The sequence below is a fragment of the Lutra lutra genome, chromosome 17 (genome assembly GCF_902655055.1).
Source record: "Lutra lutra chromosome 17, mLutLut1.2, whole genome shotgun sequence".
Taxonomy (NCBI): domain Eukaryota; kingdom Metazoa; phylum Chordata; class Mammalia; order Carnivora; family Mustelidae; genus Lutra; species Lutra lutra.
The window spans coordinates 55,721,399-55,741,290 of record NC_062294.1 but is presented as its reverse complement, the minus strand read 5'-3'; the positions used below and the strand labels follow the sequence as shown (position 1 = coordinate 55,741,290).

Here is a 19,892-nt window from a genome sequence, read left to right as displayed (position 1 = left end):
AGTTTTCGTTATTGTTCTTTAAGAAAAAAGAGGTAGCCCTGCAGTGAACTCTGAATATATCTTCCTAAGTGCAATTGTTAGAGAGTATGACTTGATGTGGTTAAATGATGAAATCCTGACAGATGACTGCAGGAGGGTAGTAACTCTTCCCTACAATGCCATACCATTGAACATACACATTTCTGAGCAATGTACCTCAATCCTGAAATTTCTGGAAATAGGTACTCCCACATCCTTATGACAACACTTGAATGCTTTTGCACATGTGTGTTCTGTATTTCAAATGGAGACAAGAGAGTGGATTTGATATGCATTACTCAGTGTATGTATGATTTAATGTATTTTCATTAATAAAACAGTGGTGTTTTTTCTTTAAAAGATTTTATTTATTTTGTTGGCAGAAAGAGATCACAAGTAGGCAGAGAGCCAGGCAGAATGAGAGAGGAGGAAGCAGGCTCCCGGTGGGGCAGAGAGCTCAATGCAGGGCTGGATCCCAAGACCCTGGGATCATGACCTGAGCCGAAGACAGGGGCTTTAACTCACTAAGGCACCCAGGTGCCCCAGTAAAATACTGTTTTTTAACATACAGATATGGGTATGTCATGAATGATGTGTTACGCTACGTCTAGTGTTCATCTATTTCATTGCGGGTTGTAGGAGCTGATGGAATCCATCACCTGTTTGGTACTGGAGTAAAACAATATACCTAGGGCACCATTTTCTCAGTGCTCTGAAGGTGTAAGGGATATGTGATTATTTTTCCCCAGTCTATGCTATGATTTTCTCCTCTTTGTGAATAGGATGATATTACTGTATGTGTATTACCAAGCTTTCTGACATAGAGGTATTGTTAGTGTTGTAGCTCATGTACTCCATGATATTGCTATTTGGCATTGGTTTTGTGTAGCCAGTAGTGTTGTTGGGGCCTTGTACTGACAGGAGCCCTTCCACTAGTGCATTCCCCAGTCAGCATGATGTAGGGTGACAGGTTAGTGGAACGTCTCATACTACATCTGTACTCTCTCCTAGTGAGCCGCCAGCACTCCTTTCTTCCAATGCCTTCCTTCCCATGTCCCATAGAGAAGACTCCCCTTCCCCCAGAGCTTCCCTAAATCTGTTTTAGTCAGAATGGCATATTCTGGACATAGACTTGGGACTCTATAGTACTGTCCCATGGCCCCAAATGAAAGTATGTGCCCCACGTCCTGCATTGAGGGTGGTTTTCATGTGTCTGTGAGGTACACATGCACATATGACCATCCTATGTGTGTCACAGATACCCCATAAGAAAGAGAAATCTTTCCCAACTAGAGTGATCTGGTAGCCTAGGGAAGAGACAAAAAATATTTATGATGAGGACTTAGCATGGTAGGACAACTGTGCTGAGTTTCCCAAGTGATTTCCTAGATGTAGAAAAATAACTTGTACTTGTTTTATGACCTACTTATCTCCAGATCTCCAGTTGTATTCACCCTCATTTTTTTTTTCACTACGTAGGAACCACAGCCATTCTCTTTTGTCTGTGTTGAGGAGAGAGAGTCTTCAGAAGACACTTAATTGAGATTATACAGATGGAAAGCTGATGGGTATTAAGAAATATAGCACGGGGATGTGTGAATTGAATCTAAGTTAAATATGAGGAAGGTACCATCCTTCAAGAGAAAGACAAGACCTATTAAAAGGAAATGTGAGGAACTCTTTCCCGTGTCGGGAGGGACCTGGAGGTGGCTCCCTTTAGTCACCGCAAAGACACAGGCAGCTGTTGCTGGTGTCAATTGATGAATACATGTCATGGGGAGAACAGATGGCTAATGTGGGTTTCTCGGGAGTAGGGAAGGTCTGCTTTTTCCTGATGATATGATTGACCTGCTGTGTCTTCCTGAGAAATAATGCTGTTGGATGTCAGTGATGACTATACTTTCCCTGCCTAGATCCATGACAAGGGATGGAGGAGGGAGTTTGATGATGCAGTCATGTGGGCAGCTTTAAATGTCACATGGTAGAATAGATGTTTGAGATGAAGAAGCCTTCTGGACAGGGGAATAGGCTGGATCAGCTGGGCATGTGCTGTGGTTGCTCCCTCGTTTCCCAGGTAGGTAACCCCAGTCAAGGTCAGATCCAGTGTGGTTAGGAGATCCTTCAGGGAAACTGCTTCACTGCTGTGCTGGACCTTCCTCCCTTTCTTCAGTGCCATCATGAATGTAGTACTAGGGGTGTCTGGGTGGCTCAGTCACTAAGTGTCTGCCTTAGGCTCAGGTCATGAGCCCTGCATTGGGCTCCCTGCTCAGTGGTGAATTGGTTTCTCTCTCTCCTCTGCCCATCATCATCCAGCACCACAAATGCCTCTCTCATTCTCTCAAATGAAATATATATCTTAGATGGGGTGCCTGGGTGGCTCAGTGTGTTAAGCCTCTGCCTTCAGCTCAGGTCATGATCCCAGGGTCCTGGGATCGAGCCCTGCATCGGGCTCTCTGCTCAGCTGGAAGCCTGCTTCTCCCTCTCTCTCTGCCTGCTTCTCTGCATACTTGTGATCTCTGTCTGTCAAATAAATAAATAAAAATCTTTAAAAAATATATATATATGTATATATATATCTTAGAGATTTTGTGTATATATTTGACAAAGAGAGATCACTAGTAGGCAGAGTGAGAAGGGAAAGCTTGCTCCCTGTAGAGCAGAGAGCCTGACATGGGGCTTGATCCCAGGACCCTGAGATCATGAACCAAAGGCAGAAGCCCAACCCTCTGAGCCTCCCAGGCACCCCCAGCTGTTGGTATCAGAAAGATTGCCTAGGGGCACCTGGGTGGCTCAGTGGGTTAAAGCCTCTGCCTTCGGCTCAGGTCATGATTCCAGGGTCCTGAGATCAAGCCCAGTATCAGGCTCTCTGCTCAGCAGGGAGCCTGCTTCCCCCTCTCTCTCTGCCTGCTGTGCCTGCTGCTCTGCATACTTGTGATCTCTCTCTTTCTGTCAAATAAATAAACAAAATCGTACAAAAAAAAAAGACTTGCCTACCTGGAACAGACACATGAAAAAATGTTCATCATCATTAACCATCAGGGAGATTCAAATCAAAACCACATTGGGTTACCACCTTACACCAGTTAGAATGGCCAAAATTAGCAAGACAGGAAACACCAAGTGTTGGAGGGATGTGGAGAAAGGGGATTCCTTTTACACTGTTGGTGGGAATGCAAGTTGGTGCAGGCACGTTGGAAAACAGTGTGGAGATTCCTTGAGAAATTAAAAATAGAGTTTCCCTATGATCCTGCCTGCAATTGCACTCTTGGGTATTTGCCCCAAAAATACAGATGTAGTGAAAAGATGGGCCATCTGTACCCCCATGTTCATAGCAGTCATGGCTATAGTCACCAAAGTGTGCAAAGAGCCAAGATGCCCTTCAACACACGAATGGATAAAAAAGATGTGGTCCATATATACAATGGAATATTATGCCTCCATCAGAAAGGATGAATACCCAACTTTTGTATCAATATGGTCAGGACTAGAGGAGATTATGCTGAGTGAACTGAGTCAAGCAGAGAGAGTCAGTTATATGATTTCACTTATTTGTGGAGCATAAGGAATAACACGGAGGACATTGGGTGATGTAGAGGAGAAGTGAGTTGGGGGAAATCGGATGGGGAGATGAAGCATGAGAGACTGTGGACTCTGAGAAACAAACTGAGGGTTTTAGAGGGGAGGGGGTTGGGGGTTGGGTGAGCCTGGTGGTGGGTATTAAGGAGGGCACGGATTGCATGGAGCACAGGGTGTGGTGCATAAACAATGAATCTTGGAACACTGAAAAAAATAAAATAAATTACGAAAAGAAAAATAGTTGACTACCTGGAGGGACAAACCATTCTTTGATAAATATTTCATCTTTTCTTTCTCCTGTGAATATAATCCCCTCTTTGGAAATTCTAAATCCTACCTCCTCCTCCTTAAGTCACTGTGACATAGAAGCCTCAACTTCTCTTTGAGCCTCATGTCTTTCTTGTTCCCATACTTAATAACTTAATTGTTTTCTCTTGTGAAACTGCCTGACGTCATTGAGAACAGCGCAGGATAAGCAAGTTTTCCTCTCCTCACATTCATTCTGTTGTGTGAACTGAACCTCCACACTTCAGCCCCGGAATAGAACGAGCAGACAGAGCCGGGGATCAAGGGCAGCGGTAGCTTCATTGCTTTGCCAGCCAAGGAGCCTTCAGAAGGTCGGGACCATGAAACCGGCAGCCCACCGGGAGAAAGGGGCCAAGGGTTTGTTGGAAAATGCTGGATAATGGCCAATTTCCAGAGGAATTGTGTCTATGCTGCCAACCCTGTTCGTCATGTTCTCAGGGTGGATCCAGGTTCCTGAAACAAAGGGCTGAGAAGTGAGTTGAAGAGGTCTGTGGAGAAGAGAAAGGTTACTTATTGGAAATGGGAGTCTCACTGAAGCATTAATTACTTTTGTCTTTGTTCAACTTGATGCCTTCCAAGTGGTTTTCGTTTCAGTCACCAAGACAGCTATTGTTAGAGGACTTCATACTTTACACTAAGAAACCACTCAATGTTTTCTGGAATGGCTAAAATAAAAAAAATTTAAAAAGGAGAACATCCAATTTTCCTGAGAATGCTGAGAATTAGAATTCTCATATATCCCTGATGGGAGGGTAAAAAGAACATGCAGTGTGGAAAACGGTGTGGCAGGTCCTTATGAACAGAAACACTTACCTACTGAAGGGGAATATATGTCTCCCTTCTTACTGAAGGGAAAATGTCTCTTGACCTGAGCATTATTTTTGTACGCCTATTTTGAATCAAAGGTAGATAAAGGAAAAGCTCTGAAAGCCTTTATTTTTGCAAGAGATATTTGCTTTTATACAGGAAAGTTTGGTCTGTCAGGGGTCTTTCTCTGTGTAGCAGAAAGAGGGAGAAGGAGGCAGTCTCCCAAAACACCGATGATGGAGAAGCAGGACTCGAAGTCGGCACCCAGTCCCAGCCTTGGTTCCTCTGATTGGCCTGGTCACCTCCCCAGTTCTTCCCAGCAGGGTCACCTGTGAAGTTTCAGAAAGGATCTCCTCTGCAGGCCTCCCCTTCAGATTCTGTCAGTTGGTTTGGGCCGCGCCAAGGGCTTTCGGTGGTTTTCTGAGAGTGGATTTGCGGCTTTGGTCCTGGAGAGGTGACAGGGTCTCTGCTCCCTGAGTCTGGGAGGGTCGCGTCCATTCAGCCCACGGTCCCTATGCTGACGCTGAAGTTGTGAGTGGCGGTGGCAGGGGACCCCTCCCTCCCCACAAAGCAGGTGAGGAAAATGCAGGGATGGGTGTCCTCACGGGAGCTCACAGTTTCTGAGCTGCTCCGGACACAAAGGACTGGGAAGTTGGGCCTTTTCTGCTTCTCCGAGTCCTGCCTGCCTGCAGGCAAGCGGTGTGAGGAAAAGGAGCTCTGTTGCTGGATTTCAGGGCATTTTCTCCTGATGCAGCTGTGATTTCCCCCCAGATCCCTCGTGAGGACGAAATCTAGAGGTGGAGGCAAAGGCAGAAATGGCCAATTCTCAGGTGAGCCTGGTGTCCCCGCGGAAACGTGTCTTCTGTTTCTCCACAGACCCTCGCGTTTAGAAGCTTCAGACGTGGATGCCTCCAGTGCGGGTGCTTCTCGCTTCTGTGTTCACCTGTTTTTAAGATGTGGTCAGAAGTGATACTCACGGTTAGGTCTTAGCATAGAGAATGCTTCTCTATGTCCTAGAGCCTTCTGTCCTGTGTCCCCAACCTGGCTTCAATAGGGCATCAGTCATTGTCACTTTGACTTAAAGTCCCGTGAAGGGGGTGCCTGGGTGGCTCAGGGGGTTAAAGCCTCTACCTTGGGCTCAGGTCATGATCTCAGCGTCCAGGGATCGAGCCCCACATCTGGCTCTCTGCTCAAGAGGGAGCCTGCTTCCTCCTCTCTCTCTGCCTGCCTCTGTGCCTGCTTGTGATCTCTGTCTGTCAAATAAATAAACAAAAATAAATAAAGTCCAGCGAGGAGTGACAATATTCCGTTGGTGGCGCATCTGGAGGGAAAGGTGTCGAGTTCGAGATTCCAGTGGCTGATGAGGTGTGGTCCTGGGATATCCAGGAGGGAAATCATTTCTGATTCAGGCTCGTCTAGATTCTCGATCAGCTGTGTGCAGCCGGGGAGGAAGGAAATGCGGACAGAAGCTCGGTGGGTATGAGTCCAGAAAAACTTGGAAATTTCTCATTCTAAGAAAGAGGGTGTGTGTGTGTCTTCATCTTTAGCATGTGAAGGAGATATTCTACTTAAAATCCACTAGAGGAGGGTGCCTGGAGGCCTTTGTTGACTAAGCTTGGACTGTTGGTTGAGCTCAGGTCAGGATCTCAATGTTCTGGACTAGTATCCCCGCTTCTGGCTCTGTGCCCAGAGGGGAGTCCACTTGACATTCCCTTTCTCCCTCTCCTGCTGGTCTCCATCTCCTCTAAAATATAAATCAATCTTGGGGACCGAGGGTGGTTCTGTTGGTTAAGAGTCTGCTTTCTGCCTCCAGCTCAGGTCGTGATCCCGGGAACCTGAAATCCAGCCCCGCATCGGGCTCCCAGGTGGGCAGGGATCCTGCTTCTCCCTCTCCCTCTGCTTTACTGCCTGTTTGTGGTCTCTCTCTCGCTCTCTCTGAAATAAATATAATAATTTTTTCAAAATTTTATTTATTGTGGCACCTGGGTGGCTCAGTGGTTTAAGCCTCTGCCTCCAGCTTAGGTCATGATCTCAGGGTCCTGTTGTCCAGCCTCACATTGGGCTCCCAGGTGGGCTGGTATCCTACTTCTCCCTCCTCCTCTCCTGTTCTGCGTACTTGTGCTCTCTCACTTGCTCTCTTTGAAATAAATACAATTTTTGTAAAAAATTTTCTTTATTGGGGTGCCTGGGTGGCTCAAAGGGTTAAATCCTCTGCCTTTGGCTCAGGTCATGCTCCCGGGGTCCTGGGATCGAGCCCCATATCGGGCTCTCTCCTTGGTGGGGAGCCTGCTTCCTCCTCTCTCTCTGCCTGCCTCTCTGCCTACTTGTGATGTCTCTCTGTTGAATAAATGAATGAAATCTTTAAAAAAAAATAAAAGGATTTTCTTTATAAGAAAAAGAGTGAGAGCACAAGTAGGGTGTGCTATGGACAGAGAGAGAAGGCTACCCACTGAGCAAAGACACACCCCCACCCACCTCACCCCCACCTCATACTCCCCCCCGCCACCCACGCCATGTAGGAGGTGGTCCCAGGACCTTGTGTCTTGGCCTGAGCAGAAGGCTGATGCCCACTGACTGAGCCACCCAGGTGCCCCTATAAATAGAATCTTTTTTTTTTTAAGATTTTATTTATTTATTTGACAGAGAGAGAGAGAGAGACATCATAAGTAGGCAGGGAGGCAAGCAGAGAGAGGGGGTAGCAGGCTCACCACCAAGCAGAGAGCCCGATGCGGGGCTTGATCCCAAGACCGTGAGATCATGACCTGAGCGGAAGGCAGAGGCTTAACCCACTGAATCACCCAGACGCCCCTATAAATAGAATCTTAAAAGAAGATAAAAATAAAAATAAATCTTAAAAAAGAAAAGAAAAGAAAAGAAAGGTATAAACTAGCTATTACTAGCACAGGGGCACTCTGCCGTCTCAGTGTAGTGTCTCTGTCAGTCACTTGGGGTCCCAGACATGGGCCCATGATTGGATGGAAGACCATCCAACAGTGCTGCTGGAATTCCCTGAGGCAGGACAAAGGTGGTGGAAGTTTCCTGAATATCTCAGAGATGAGCAAGCAGGAGGGCACAGGAGAGCTTGTCTGCAAGGGGCAGTGTGTGGGGGTTTCTTATCGGGGGAAGGAAGGTGAGGAATTCTGGGGAACCTGTGGAACTTGCTCCTTTCTGCTCACTGTATCTGGTTGTCAGAAACCCATTGGTTCCTTAGGGTCTTGGGAATTTTTAGGTGGGTCCCCTGCTGGGCCTGTCTGGACTCAGCCAACGGGACACTGGGGCTCTTCCTCCACTCCTTTGCTCAAGCCTCCTTGCCTAAAAGCAGCCTCTACAGATCGTATAGTGATTGAATTGTTTATGTATATCTACTGTATTTCCAAAATTAGATTTATATTCTGAAATCCTGTTTTCAGTCCATTGGAAATACCAGTGATGATGTGTCCTTTTGTTATGCCCGAGAGACCACCAAGGAGCCAAGCACCGATGCAATCACACGAGGGTTTATTTGACAAGCTTAAGCTTGGGCCCAAGTATACCCAGCACAGCGGAGTAGGGACATGGACCCCAAACCAGATTACAGTCAGAGTTTTTAAAGGCAGGGTAGGGGTGGACTCTGTGGTGGGTGAGGACAAAGGGGATCATGGATGATGTAAGTCTCCAAGGATTTTTGGAAGTAAGGTCTCCAGGACCTTGAGGGGCTAGCTATTGTTGGGAGAAAGGTTATTTATTACCAATAATAAAAATCTTCTCGTGCGACCCTGTAGATGTATATCAGTGGGCCATATACTTGGGAATGATTCTTAACACTATCTTGGAGGTTTAGAGATAAAGGAATTGTTAAAGTAGACTTACAGGATCCTGGTCGTACCTGTTGGGGTAGGAGGTTGGTCAGGCTAGGATTGTCCTTAGCAAAATCTCAAGGTGAGGGCAGTTAAGTCCCCAGGGGAGAGCCACTCTGTCTGTTTCAAGGGCTTGTCAGTAGGTAAGGAATTTTAATGATTTTCTTCGGCCCCTGTTTCCCAAATCATCTAAACTTGAAGTGGGATGGCCTTAATTTTCTTGGCCTCCACACTTTGATTTGCATTAGGCGTTTATAACATTTGTTTCCATTCAGCTGATGTGAACTTCTTTTATTTTATTTTTTATTGGCTTGGTGCTGTCTGCCATATCCTCCCCTGTCATGTTCCTATTTTCCCTCCTATCATTTGTAAAGAACATAGGATACTGAGGAATATGCAGGAACTATCGCATTTCAGGTGTCAACTTCTTTCTTCTGCCTTTCTCTTGCTTGTCATTTCTTTCTTTCTTACTTTCCTTCCTTCTTTCTTTCTTTCCTTTACACATTTTCTCAGCTGAGAGACAGAGGGAGCACATGAGTGAGGACAGGGAAAGAAGGAGAAGCAGATTCCTCACTGAGTGGGGAGCCCAGCTGAGGGTTCCATCCCAGGAGTCTGGGATCATGACCTGAGCTGAAGGCAGACCCTTAACCAACTGAATGGTCTGGGTCCCCCTTGCTTGTAGTTTCTGAGGAGGAGAACAAAGTCAAAAGATGTGTGGATAAAATTAAATTTCCTTCAACTTCCAGTCTGTTGATAAATACCTGAGAAAGGCAGAGTAGGACATTCCTCAGGGAACTCACAACTGCCTCAAGGTTAATGTTTTGTTGGATGCAGAAAGCAGCCTTAGCTTGACACTAGCCAGACCTCCAGGACCTTGTAATTCCTCTTTAACAGATGAAAATTGCTTTGAAAACTTGAACTCCATTCCTCAAATGTAGCTCAGGCACCATCCTTCAAGCCTGGGGCCCATTGATAGATATCTGGAGGGTCTCCTGACTAAAGTGTTAACTAACCAGTGAGTGGCCTCATCAAAACACCAGCTGGGAGGCCCTGAGGGTCCTGGAAACTTGCTTCCAAATTCCTTAGAGCCTCCTGCTATCCCTCACCCCTTCCCCACCTGACAGCATAGAACCAGTCACTGCTCACAACTTTCCTCTCCCCTTGCTTTATTTAGGACCACAGTGTTTGTACCATGGGTATCTCAACAATTCCTTCATCATTCACTCCAGAACCCCAATATTTCACATCAAAACATGTCTAGAATTGCTTGACCATTGGCTTCTCTCCCACATCTCAACATTTTGTACTGGACAAGGAGGGCTATCACCTCTGTGTAGTGGCTAGAGTTGACTTCTGGGAGTGAAAGGAGTGAAAGTTCTCAACCAGGAAGCCTCCTGCCCCACAGGTTTTTCTTTTTCCCCACACTCATATCACAGAGATGAAAAGGTCAGTTCTGGTTCTAGCTGGTGACACTAACTTCCTCTTCATCTTAGGGACCATCTTAGGGGCACACTTTGTCACTTGGTGACTGTGGTATTTATTACAGGGACGGGTGACCTTCAGTTATGTGGCCATAGAATTCTCTGAGGAAGAGTGGGGACGCCTGACCCACACTCAGCGGCAACTGTACAGGGACATGATGTTAGAGAACTATGAATTCCTCCATTTCTTGGGTGAGGAAGATGTCTTCCAGGTTTTCAAAACCCCACACAGGGTTTTGTTGCTTCCTGTGAAGACCCTCTTGGGAGATTTCTCTTGGAATGACTGGATTCCAGATCCAGGCAGAAGGGGAAAATAGTAGGGGTTTGTGGATGGAGAGACAGATCTTCATGATGTTTCCTTTTTAGCCTCAGCTTCTCCTTCCTCAAGGTAACATCATGGCTTGTGAAGATGAGTGGCAGTCTCAACATTGAGTAGACATAGAATGGTGCTGCTCACATCTGAGACTGAAAATTCCCCTTCTTATTTTCATGTCTGCTACTTCAAAGTGGAGGTCAGGATGTGAACATTGGAAATGCCTCCAATGTGTTCTAAATGGACTGTTGGGCAACAGCTTTTGGGAAACCATTTTCTAGAATTGTCCTATATCTTCTCTACTGAACACAAGACTCGTGCGAAGTTAGAATCAACAGCAATAGTCATTTTCCTTTTTCCTCATAATCAGGTCTCCTTCTGTCAAAGCCAGACCTGATCATGTTTTTGGAGCAAGAGAAGCAGCTCTGGGATGTGAAGAGAAAGGAGACTGGAGGCTTCCATCCAGGTAAGTGGGAATGAATGAGGCGGATGACAGAGGGGACGTCCAAGTCTGAAGGAGGAAGGTAGACCTTAAGCTGTGGTTCGAGTAGCTCTCCTTGAGTGAATGTCAGTTGGAAATATGCCCAGGTTTTTGTCTCTCTCTCTCTCTCCCAGAGGGACATCTGCTCTCCAACATTATCAAGCTCTTGCATTCTCTAGGAATTCTCCTTCAGCTCCAGTGAAGATCCAGCATATAATCCTCATATAATTGGAGGGGGAGGCCTCCTTAATCTCAGTCCATTGCTATGGGGACCCTGGGGAAATCATCCTGTTTCTGAGGACCTCTATGATAAAGTCTTTGTAAATTCTGGTTTTCATCATGAGACAAGTAGGTCAGGGGGTTTGGTGCAGAAATTCCAGAACACTGGAGATAGATTTCTAATGTTCTCTAGCTTATACTCTAATACTTAGTATTTAATATACTTAATACTTTCTAAGCCTCTACAGAGGCTTTAATCTTAGGCCTACAAAACTGAGATTCAGTAACTTCATCGGTTAACAAAGCACTGCCCTAAGTTGAGAAAATGTACAGCTTTATTTCCCTTCAGATGTTCTTTTTTCTTATTCTTTCTTTCTTTTCTTTTCTTTTTCTTTCTTTCTTTCTTTCTTTTTTTTTTTTTAACATATAGATATTTCCACTCTTTGAGTTTGGTTCCTCAGTGGTGAAATAGTGTAATGTCTCTCTTTGTTTCCTAGAATATCAACATAACAAATGCTGTTGGGGAACTAGCATATTTATAACTTGAACTTGTAGCCTTTAAGTCTCATTTATTACCTCATTTTTTAATAATTGCACCATGATTCTGTCTTCTGTGAACTTCTTGTGACTTTGTCATGTGTGTTTTCACTTTCCTTTTTTTTTTTTTAAGATTATATTTATTTATTTGTCAGAGAGGGAGAGAGAGTGAGCACAGGCAGACAGAATGGCATGCAGAGGCAGAGGGAGAAGCAGGCTCCCTGCTGAGCAAGGAGCCTGATGTGGGACTTGATCCTAGGACACTGGGATCATGACCTGAGCCGAAGGCAGCTGCTTAACCAACTGAGCCACCCAGGTGTCCCTGTTTTCATTTTCTGATTATGTGATTTAGTTCTATATTTTGTACATCAAATGTCCTGATATAACATGCACATGGGCTTTTTAAGTAGTGAGTTAGACAAGAAAAATTTTATTTGTTTGAGAGACAGAGAGAGAGAAAAAATGAGTAGGAAAAGGGCAAAGGAGAGGGAGAAACAAAGTCTCTGCTGAGCAGGGAGCCCTGGATCCAGGACCCTGAGCTCATGACCTGAACTGAACGAAGCTGCTTAACTAATTGAGCCCCACAGGTACCCCGAATGCCCATATTTGGAAAATCTTCTTTTCAGTAATGCGATGTCATTTCTGGGAAATTAATCATGCGCTTTTTCTTCTACTTTCCTCAGAACGTATCAGAATTTAACCCCAAATATTAATTTCAAATACAGTGTCTCTCTCAGCATATTTTTCAACTTTCACAGTGTTTATTTACTGAGAAATGAAGATATTTGTTTCTTCTGTCTCACAGCATTGAATTACAGGTTTACATTCAGTGCAGAAGGAGGAATATATTAATAACATAATACATTTCTTTCAAGCTTAAGTTTTCAAAAAATTTTCATTTATAGCTTTTTATGATTGATTTTTTTTTTAAGATTTTATTTATTTATTTGACAGAGAGAGATCACAAGTAGACAGAGAGGCAGGCAGAGAGAGAGAGAGAGGGAAGCAGGCTTCCCGCCGAGCAGAGAGCCCAATGCGGGACTCGATCCCAGGACCCCGAGATCATGACCTGAGCCGAAGGCAGCGGCTTAACCCACTGAGCCACCCAGGTGCCCCTTTATGATTGATTTTAATGAGAATTTTTTATGATGTTATAGTCCATGAAGACATGCCAATCAAATGCTTGTTTTTCATGGGTACATGGACACAGTTTTAAATTATGGTTATATGGAAGTTTTCCTTTTCTGTCATACATCAATGTTTTATTTAGAATTTTGTGGGTTGAGTTTTGTCTTATTCTGGTTTGGTAATATCCTACTACTGTGCTGCTTGTGTCTGGCTTATTCCACAACATTAGCTAGGTGTAGATTCGGTTTTATCTGTGTATGTTGTTATAGGAAGAGAATTTTCAGCTCAGTATATTTTAAGACCATTGAAGTATGCCTCAAAAAAGAATGACCTTCATTCTTTTTGCTGGTAAATTTTGTGTGTCTTTGTCTTGTGTTTGTATGTCACACATACATACTGTGTGACCCCTACTTTTTGTCTCCTTGGTGAGTGGTCAGTGAATGTTGTACCATGTCTAGGTGAGTTGTCGTCAACATAGAATTCATTTCCCCATGTATTTGTGGGTGAATTTTTATTCTCTGTGCATGAGAGAAAGACTGTTTTGAATTCAAAGTAATTTTCAAACATTTTATACTTCTGTATCATGTTTTGGTATGAAATATGACAGATATATATTTATCTGTAATTGTAAGATGAATGCCCATGATATGCCTTGGTACCTTTCTCATTGCCTTTTGTGTCTTCTGGGAATATTTTCCTTGTAGTTACCTTAGAGATTCCTTAAAACAACATTGTTGTGAAACAAACCATTTCAACCTCTGTGTCAGGTACGTAGAAGACTCTTTGTCCTGTCTCTACCCCAGCACCACTTTGTTACCAGTATCACACATTCTTTAAAGTTGTGTACTTTATGACCTACATTAATGGTTTTTGTACTTTTTTTTTTAAAGACTTTATATATTTATTTGACAGACAGAGATCACAAGGAGGCAGAGAGGCAGGCAGAGAGAGAGGGAGGAAAGCAGGCTCCCCGCTGAGCAGAGAGCCCGATATGGCGCTCGATCCCAGGACCCTGAGATCATGACCTGAGCCGAAGGCAGAAGCTTAACTGAGCCACCCAGGTGCCCCTAATTTTTATACTTTTTTGAAAACAATGTTCTGTAGCAGAAATAAACGTGACTGGTATCTCATTACAACACTGCAGGTTGGTGTAATTGTCTACATATTTATGTTCAGCAGAGAGCTTTGTGTCCTCATGTGGTTGCAGTTCCTGGGTAGAATCCTTTTATTTCATATAGAGAGCACTCCTTTAATGGTTCTTGTAGGACAGGTCTACTGGTAAACGTAGAGGGGTCTTTACTTGGGAATGTCTTCATTTCTACATCTGTGGAAAAGAATTTTGCCCTGTAAAGTATTCTTGGTGGTATTTTTCGATCTTTCAGTAGCTGAGTACATTATGCTGGCCCCATTCTTGTTGGGGCTACTGAAATCCCACTACTGCTCTTCTAGGGGCTCTTGCACAAGGTCAAGTGCATTTCCCATGCTGTTTCAGAAGTCCATTTTCCTTTGTGGTGTTTGATGGCTTAATTACAACATGTCATCTGTCCTCCCATTCTTTGTATGTGGTCTGCTGTATATACCATAGTTTCATAAAGAAGTAATTTGAGGAAAGAAAACATTAAGGCAATCATAGGGAAAAGACATTCACTGTACTTGTCTGGGGGCACCTGTGTGGCTCAGTTGGTTGAGTGACTGTTTTTGGCTCTGGTCATGATCCTGGAGTCCCGGGATTGAATCCCACATCGGGCTCCCTGCTCGGCAGGGAGTCTGCTTCTCCTGCTGACCTCTCTTCTCTCATGCTCGCTCTCTCTCTCTCTCTCAAATAAATAAATAAAATCTCAAAAAAAAAAAAGATAAACTTGTCTGTGTAAGTGGACCATTACTGATGAAAAGCTTGTTATTCAGTGGTTGACTCCATTTGTTAGTAGACCTGAAAGGATTCAGGGGCAGATGGATCTCTAGAGAGGGATCGTATTTTCAGTGTGATTCTTTTTTTCTTTTGACTCTATTTTGCACATGTAGATGGGTGTCCAAAGAAAGCCAGAGTAGCAGAAGTTTCATCAGATAAACTAGCCTTTTATCTTTTGTTTATACTGCTTTGATATCAGGGTACTGCTGACCTCACAGAATGGTTTTGAGTGTATTTCTCTATTTTAAAATTATAAGATTTTTTATTGCTAAGATTTTGATAAAGATTGTCGTGAATAATTTTTGTAAATGTTAGTTTCTTTTTTCTTTTTTTAAAGATTTTATTTATTTCTTTGACAGAGAGACCGGGATCACAAGTAGGCAGAGAGGCCAGCAGAGGGAGAGGAAGGGAAGCAGGCTCTTTGCTGAGTAGATAGCCCAATGTAGGGCTCAATTGGAGGACCCTGGGATCATGACCTGAGCCGAAGGCAGAGGCTTTAACCCACTGAGCCACCCAGGTGCCCCCCCTTTGAAACTTTTCATCATAATTCAGTCCTGGAATTGTGAGCAAAGCATACATTGTCGATGTAGGACATCAGTGGCACATTTGTGAAAAGTCAAAACTCAGACCCCATCCAAACATCCAAATCAGAATATGACTTTTAAGATCTTCAGTTCATTGTCATATCCATTAACACTGGAGAAGTACACATCTAGCTCACCTACACTCTTCCATTATTCTGCTGTTCTACTCTATTTGATAACTGTGTATTATATGCCGTAAATCAGGATATGTGCTCTTCATTTCCCAGATTATTTTGGGTATGGGTTATCCCAATGACATCCATATAAAGTTAGGGTGGATTTTGATCTTTATGCAAAAATGGCATTGGAGTTTTGGTAGAGATTGCATTTTCTGTAGATCACTTCAAGATTTATTATGTTTCAAGTATTCCAGTGAAGGAACATAGATATGTTTCCAGTTTATTCATTCCTTGATTCCTACACAGTACATTACATTTTCCATAATTTCTGGTTTGACCTCTACCATTATGTTAAATTGGAAGCATTTTTATTGGGGGCGAGGGTGTTTGTTCTAAAAGTATGATGTTTCAGGGACGCCTGGGTGGCTCAGTTGGTTAAGCAGCTGCCTTCGGCTCAGGTCGTGATCCCAGCGTCCTGGGATCGAGTCCCACATCGGGCTCCTTGCTCATCAGAGAGCCTGCTTCTCCCTCTGCCTCTGCCTGCCATTCTGTCTGTCTGTGCTTGCTCTCTCTCCCTCTCTCTCTCTGACAAATAAATAAATAAAATCTTTAAAAAAAAATAAAAGTATGATGTTTCAGTTTGGGGAATTGTTCTTTGTTGTGTAGAAACAAAACTAATTTTTATATGTTGATTTGTGTACCAGTTTTATAAAATCCATATGAGCTTTAATAGGATTAAAACAATAAGACTTGGGGCACCTGAGTGCTCAGTGGTTTAAGGCCTCTGCCTTCAGCTCAGGTCATGATCACGGGGTCCTGGGATCAATCCCCGCATCAGGCTCTCTGCTCAGTGGGAAGCCTGCTTCCTCCTCTCTCTCTGCCTGCCTCTCTGCCTGCTTGTGATCTCTGTCTGTCAAATAAATAAATAAAATCTTTAAAAAAACAAAACAAACCCCCCCCCAAAAAAACCAATAAGGCTTCCCAGGAGAAGAAATGGCAGTGGAGTAGGAAGATCCTAGACTCATGTGTCCTGTCATGAGCACCACTAGGTAACTGTCAGGTCTTCCTAAATGCCCCAGACATTGGGCTGAAGAGTGACTGGACAAACTTCCTAAGTAAAAGGAGAGAAGAGGCCACATGGAAGATGGCAGATGGTGTGGAGACATGGTTTAGGGAGGAGAGGAGTATAGCACTGTGGAGGGCAGGGAGCCCTGGCTGTGCAGTAGGTGTCATGAGAGAGGAGCACTCTGGGTATGCATAAGGAGGTTTCCCCAAAGCCATTGGCTTGGAAAGGGAAAGGGACTGAATTTCATGAGTTCTTGGAACCAGCACATCTTAAAGCCTGGAGTTTTAATGGTCCGTAGGTTTGGATGGGATAGAACCAGGAGGGCACTGGGGTGCTCCTGGAGAGAATGCTGACAAAGAACCTGGGGGATCACAGCGTGGAAACAGCCATCTGAAGAACACCTGGGGCACACAGTGGGGAGAGTATTCAGTAGTCTAGGAGCATGTTCCTGAGAGGAAACATTCAGTGACATGTGGCTCCAAGAGCACGGGAGTTGGATGGTACCATTTCCCTCTCCCATCCTGTAGCACAAAGACAGAGCCGCACTCAGTGAGGACACCGGCTGTCTGCCTGGCTTGCACCAGGCCCCACCCCCTGTGATCTGAGGGGACCGCCCTTCTCAGTGAGGCTTGTCTCAGGCTTAGCAAGGTGAGCCCCTGCCTACATCTTGTCTCCTGAGCAGAAATTTTTCAGGGCTGCATTCCTGGTGGAGTTGATGTCAGGTCTCCTTTCACAAGAAGACCAGAGCTCACCTAGTTCAAACTGGCCACATTCAGGCCAGGGACCATAAATAGGCAAGGAGAGCCCCTGCAGACCCCTGGCAGGAAGGATACAGCAGGAAACATCATTGGCTTTTCTATCACACAGAGGAAGGTAAAGACTTAGACAAAATGCCAAGATGAAAGAATTTATCCAAACAAAACCAGCGGATGAGACAAGGGCCAGAGATGCAATGGAAACAAATCGTAGTAAGGAGCTTGATGGACAACTGAACACATCAATCACAAAGGATACTGAAAGTGTTGAGAAAAGAATAGTGTGAACTTTACCACAGAGATAAGAGTTAAAAATTAATTGGGTGTGGGGCTCCTGGGTGGCTCATGGGTTAAGCCTCTCCCTTCAAGCTCAGATTATGATCTCAGGGTCCTGGGATTGAGTCCAGCATAGGGCTCTCTGCTCATTAGGGGGCCTGCTTCTCCCTCTCCCTCTGCCTGCCTCTCTGCCTACTTGCGATCTTTGTAAAATAAATAAATAAAATTTTAAAAAATTAAATTAAAAAAAATATTTGGGTGCTCGATGGATCACTCGGGGAACCCACTGACTCCTGATTCCTGCTCAGACCTTGATCTCAGGGTCCTGGGATTCAGGATCAAGTCAACCTCTGCAGTTAGTGTGATGCCTGCATGTGATTCCCTCTCTCTGCAGTTCCCACCTGAACTCTTATGATCCCCCCCCCAAATATATGTCTTTCTAAAAATCAAACATAGGTGAACAATGCAATAAGTGAGATTAGAAACAGGCTTGACATTAATTAAGAGGAGGCTGGAAGAAGCAGAAGAATGACTTTGTCATATAAAAAGAAAAATAAAGGAAAATACTGAAGCTGAGCAAAGGGAGGGAGAAGAATCCTGCAACACAGGATTTATTTAGGGAACTCATAGCCTCCATCAAAAGTAGTAAGATTCCCAGGTCTTGGGCTTTTCTGTGCTGGGAGAGTATTGCTTCCAAATTCAACCCTCATGCTTCTTACTGGTCTAAGGAGATTTCTCTTTTTTTTTGGTTCACGGTTAGTAATTCATATATTTTTTAAAGATTTTATTTATTTATTTGAAAGAGAGAGAGATCACAAGCAGGCAGAGAGGCAGGCAGAGAGAGGCGGGAAGCAGACTCCCCACTGAGCAGAGTACTCGATGCCGGCTCAATCCCAGGACCCTGAGATCATGACCTGAGCCAAAGGCAGAGGCTTTAACCCACTGAGCCACCCAGGCTCCCCTAGTAATTCATTCATAATAACTTGTCTATTTTTAGAAATTCTGTTTTGTTTTGTTTTGTTTTTTTCCCTAAATTTCCCTTTTTGCTATTATGTAATGGTTTATGGAGTTAAAGCATTGCCAATTTTATTTTATTGATTGAAATGGACATTACACTCAGTGTTCCATCATTGTTAATCTGCTCTATATTTTATTTTGGGTTTTTCTTTATTTTGTTCCTCTACTAAGTTTCATCAAATTCTCTTACTCTTTTAATTCTCCTGGTGGAAATTCAGTTGTTTATTCCAACATTTTCTTAACTCTGTATTGTATAAGATGAAAAAATTGGGAATAGAAAGCCTAGTAGGGAAAAACTGGCAGAAATGAACAATACAAACAAGGACCAAAAACAGTAAAAAATTAAAATGTTGATATTTAGGGATTTCTATAATCACGTAATGTGTGAACAAAGGTAGTTTCAGTTTCTTTTTCAGTTTAGATTCCTTTACTCTAATTTTGGTTGCATAATTCTTCTGACTAGAGTATCCAGTAGTATATTCAAGGCAGTGGTGGGGTCACTTCCTTACCTGCTGATCATAGAGGAGAAGCTTGCAGACTTTCCCTGTTGAATAGGTTTCAGCTTTTCATACATCTGTGGCCTTCATCAGTTGGGGTTTTCCTTCTCTCTCTACCTTGAGTGTTTTTAACATGACATGTTTTCCAATACCCCCATATTTGTATTCTGTCTCCCTTAATATGATCAAGTCATTTTTGACCTTCGTTCTGCTAATGTGGAGTCTTGAATTTATGGTTTTCTGTATGTTGGAGCGCCCTTATTTCCTGATCCGTTTCCCAGTTGCTCATCTTGTAAAAAGGGAAAATGTGCTTTTGATTCAGTTTCCACTATTTTATTGTGGACTTTGAGTGAATATGCCTCACAGGCAGTGGTTTGTAAACTTCGTTATTTGTAGTGTCTTTGTCTGTCTTGGATGAGCTGATAATGCTGGTGCCACAGAGTGAGTGTTCTGCTAGTTTCTCTGATCGTCACTCCTTGGAAATGTTTGAGGAGATTTGCAGTCCTTTCTCCTCCCGTGTCTATTTGAATATCCAGTGAGCTCATCTGGCACACAATTTTTGTTTGTTGGGTTTTTTTTCTTTTCTTCCTCTTTCATTCAGCTTCATATTTGTAGATCGGTTGAGATTTTTTCTACTTTCTGAGTGATGGAGTCTAAATTGGTTATACCTTTTTTAAAATTTATACTTGTCTTTTAGTATCAATTTGTGGACACTGATTATCCATTGTTGCCTCTTATAATTACTTTTATTTCTACAATCTGTTATACTGTATCTGCTTTCACTTCTTCACCTCTCACTTTAGTTGGTCTTTTCCCTATTATTCTTTTTTTTTTTTAAGATTTTATTTATTTATTTGACAGACAGAGATCACAAATACACAGAGAGGCAGGCAGAGAGAGAGGAATGGAAGCAGGCTCCCTGCTAGGCAGAGAGCCCCATATGGGGCTCGATCCCAGGACTCTGGGA

General features: G+C 43.7%; 3 protein-coding genes and 1 pseudogene across 3 annotated transcripts in view; 3 read left to right on the top strand and 1 right to left on the bottom strand.

The window, feature by feature from the left end:
* Positions 1–19,892, top strand: part of LOC125088868 (zinc finger protein 665-like) — a 577,134-nt gene that overhangs the window by 352,210 nt on the left and 205,032 nt on the right. Inside the window, 1 exon segment of the mRNA XM_047710444.1 lies at positions 10,708–10,803. Coding sequence (XP_047566400.1) covers positions 10,708–10,803 — 96 coding nt within the window.
* Positions 1–19,892, top strand: part of LOC125088894 (L-lactate dehydrogenase A chain-like) — a 386,819-nt pseudogene that overhangs the window by 208,403 nt on the left and 158,524 nt on the right.
* Positions 1–19,892, bottom strand: part of LOC125088914 (KRAB domain-containing protein 5-like) — a 664,001-nt gene that overhangs the window by 533,642 nt on the left and 110,467 nt on the right. The window lies entirely within an intron of this gene.
* The window catches only part of LOC125088878 (zinc finger protein 345-like), a 47,747-nt gene continuing 38,572 nt past the window's right edge, over positions 10,718–19,892 (top strand). The window contains 1 exon segment of the mRNA XM_047710472.1: positions 10,718–10,803. The gene's annotated coding sequence lies outside the window, so the exon portion shown is untranslated.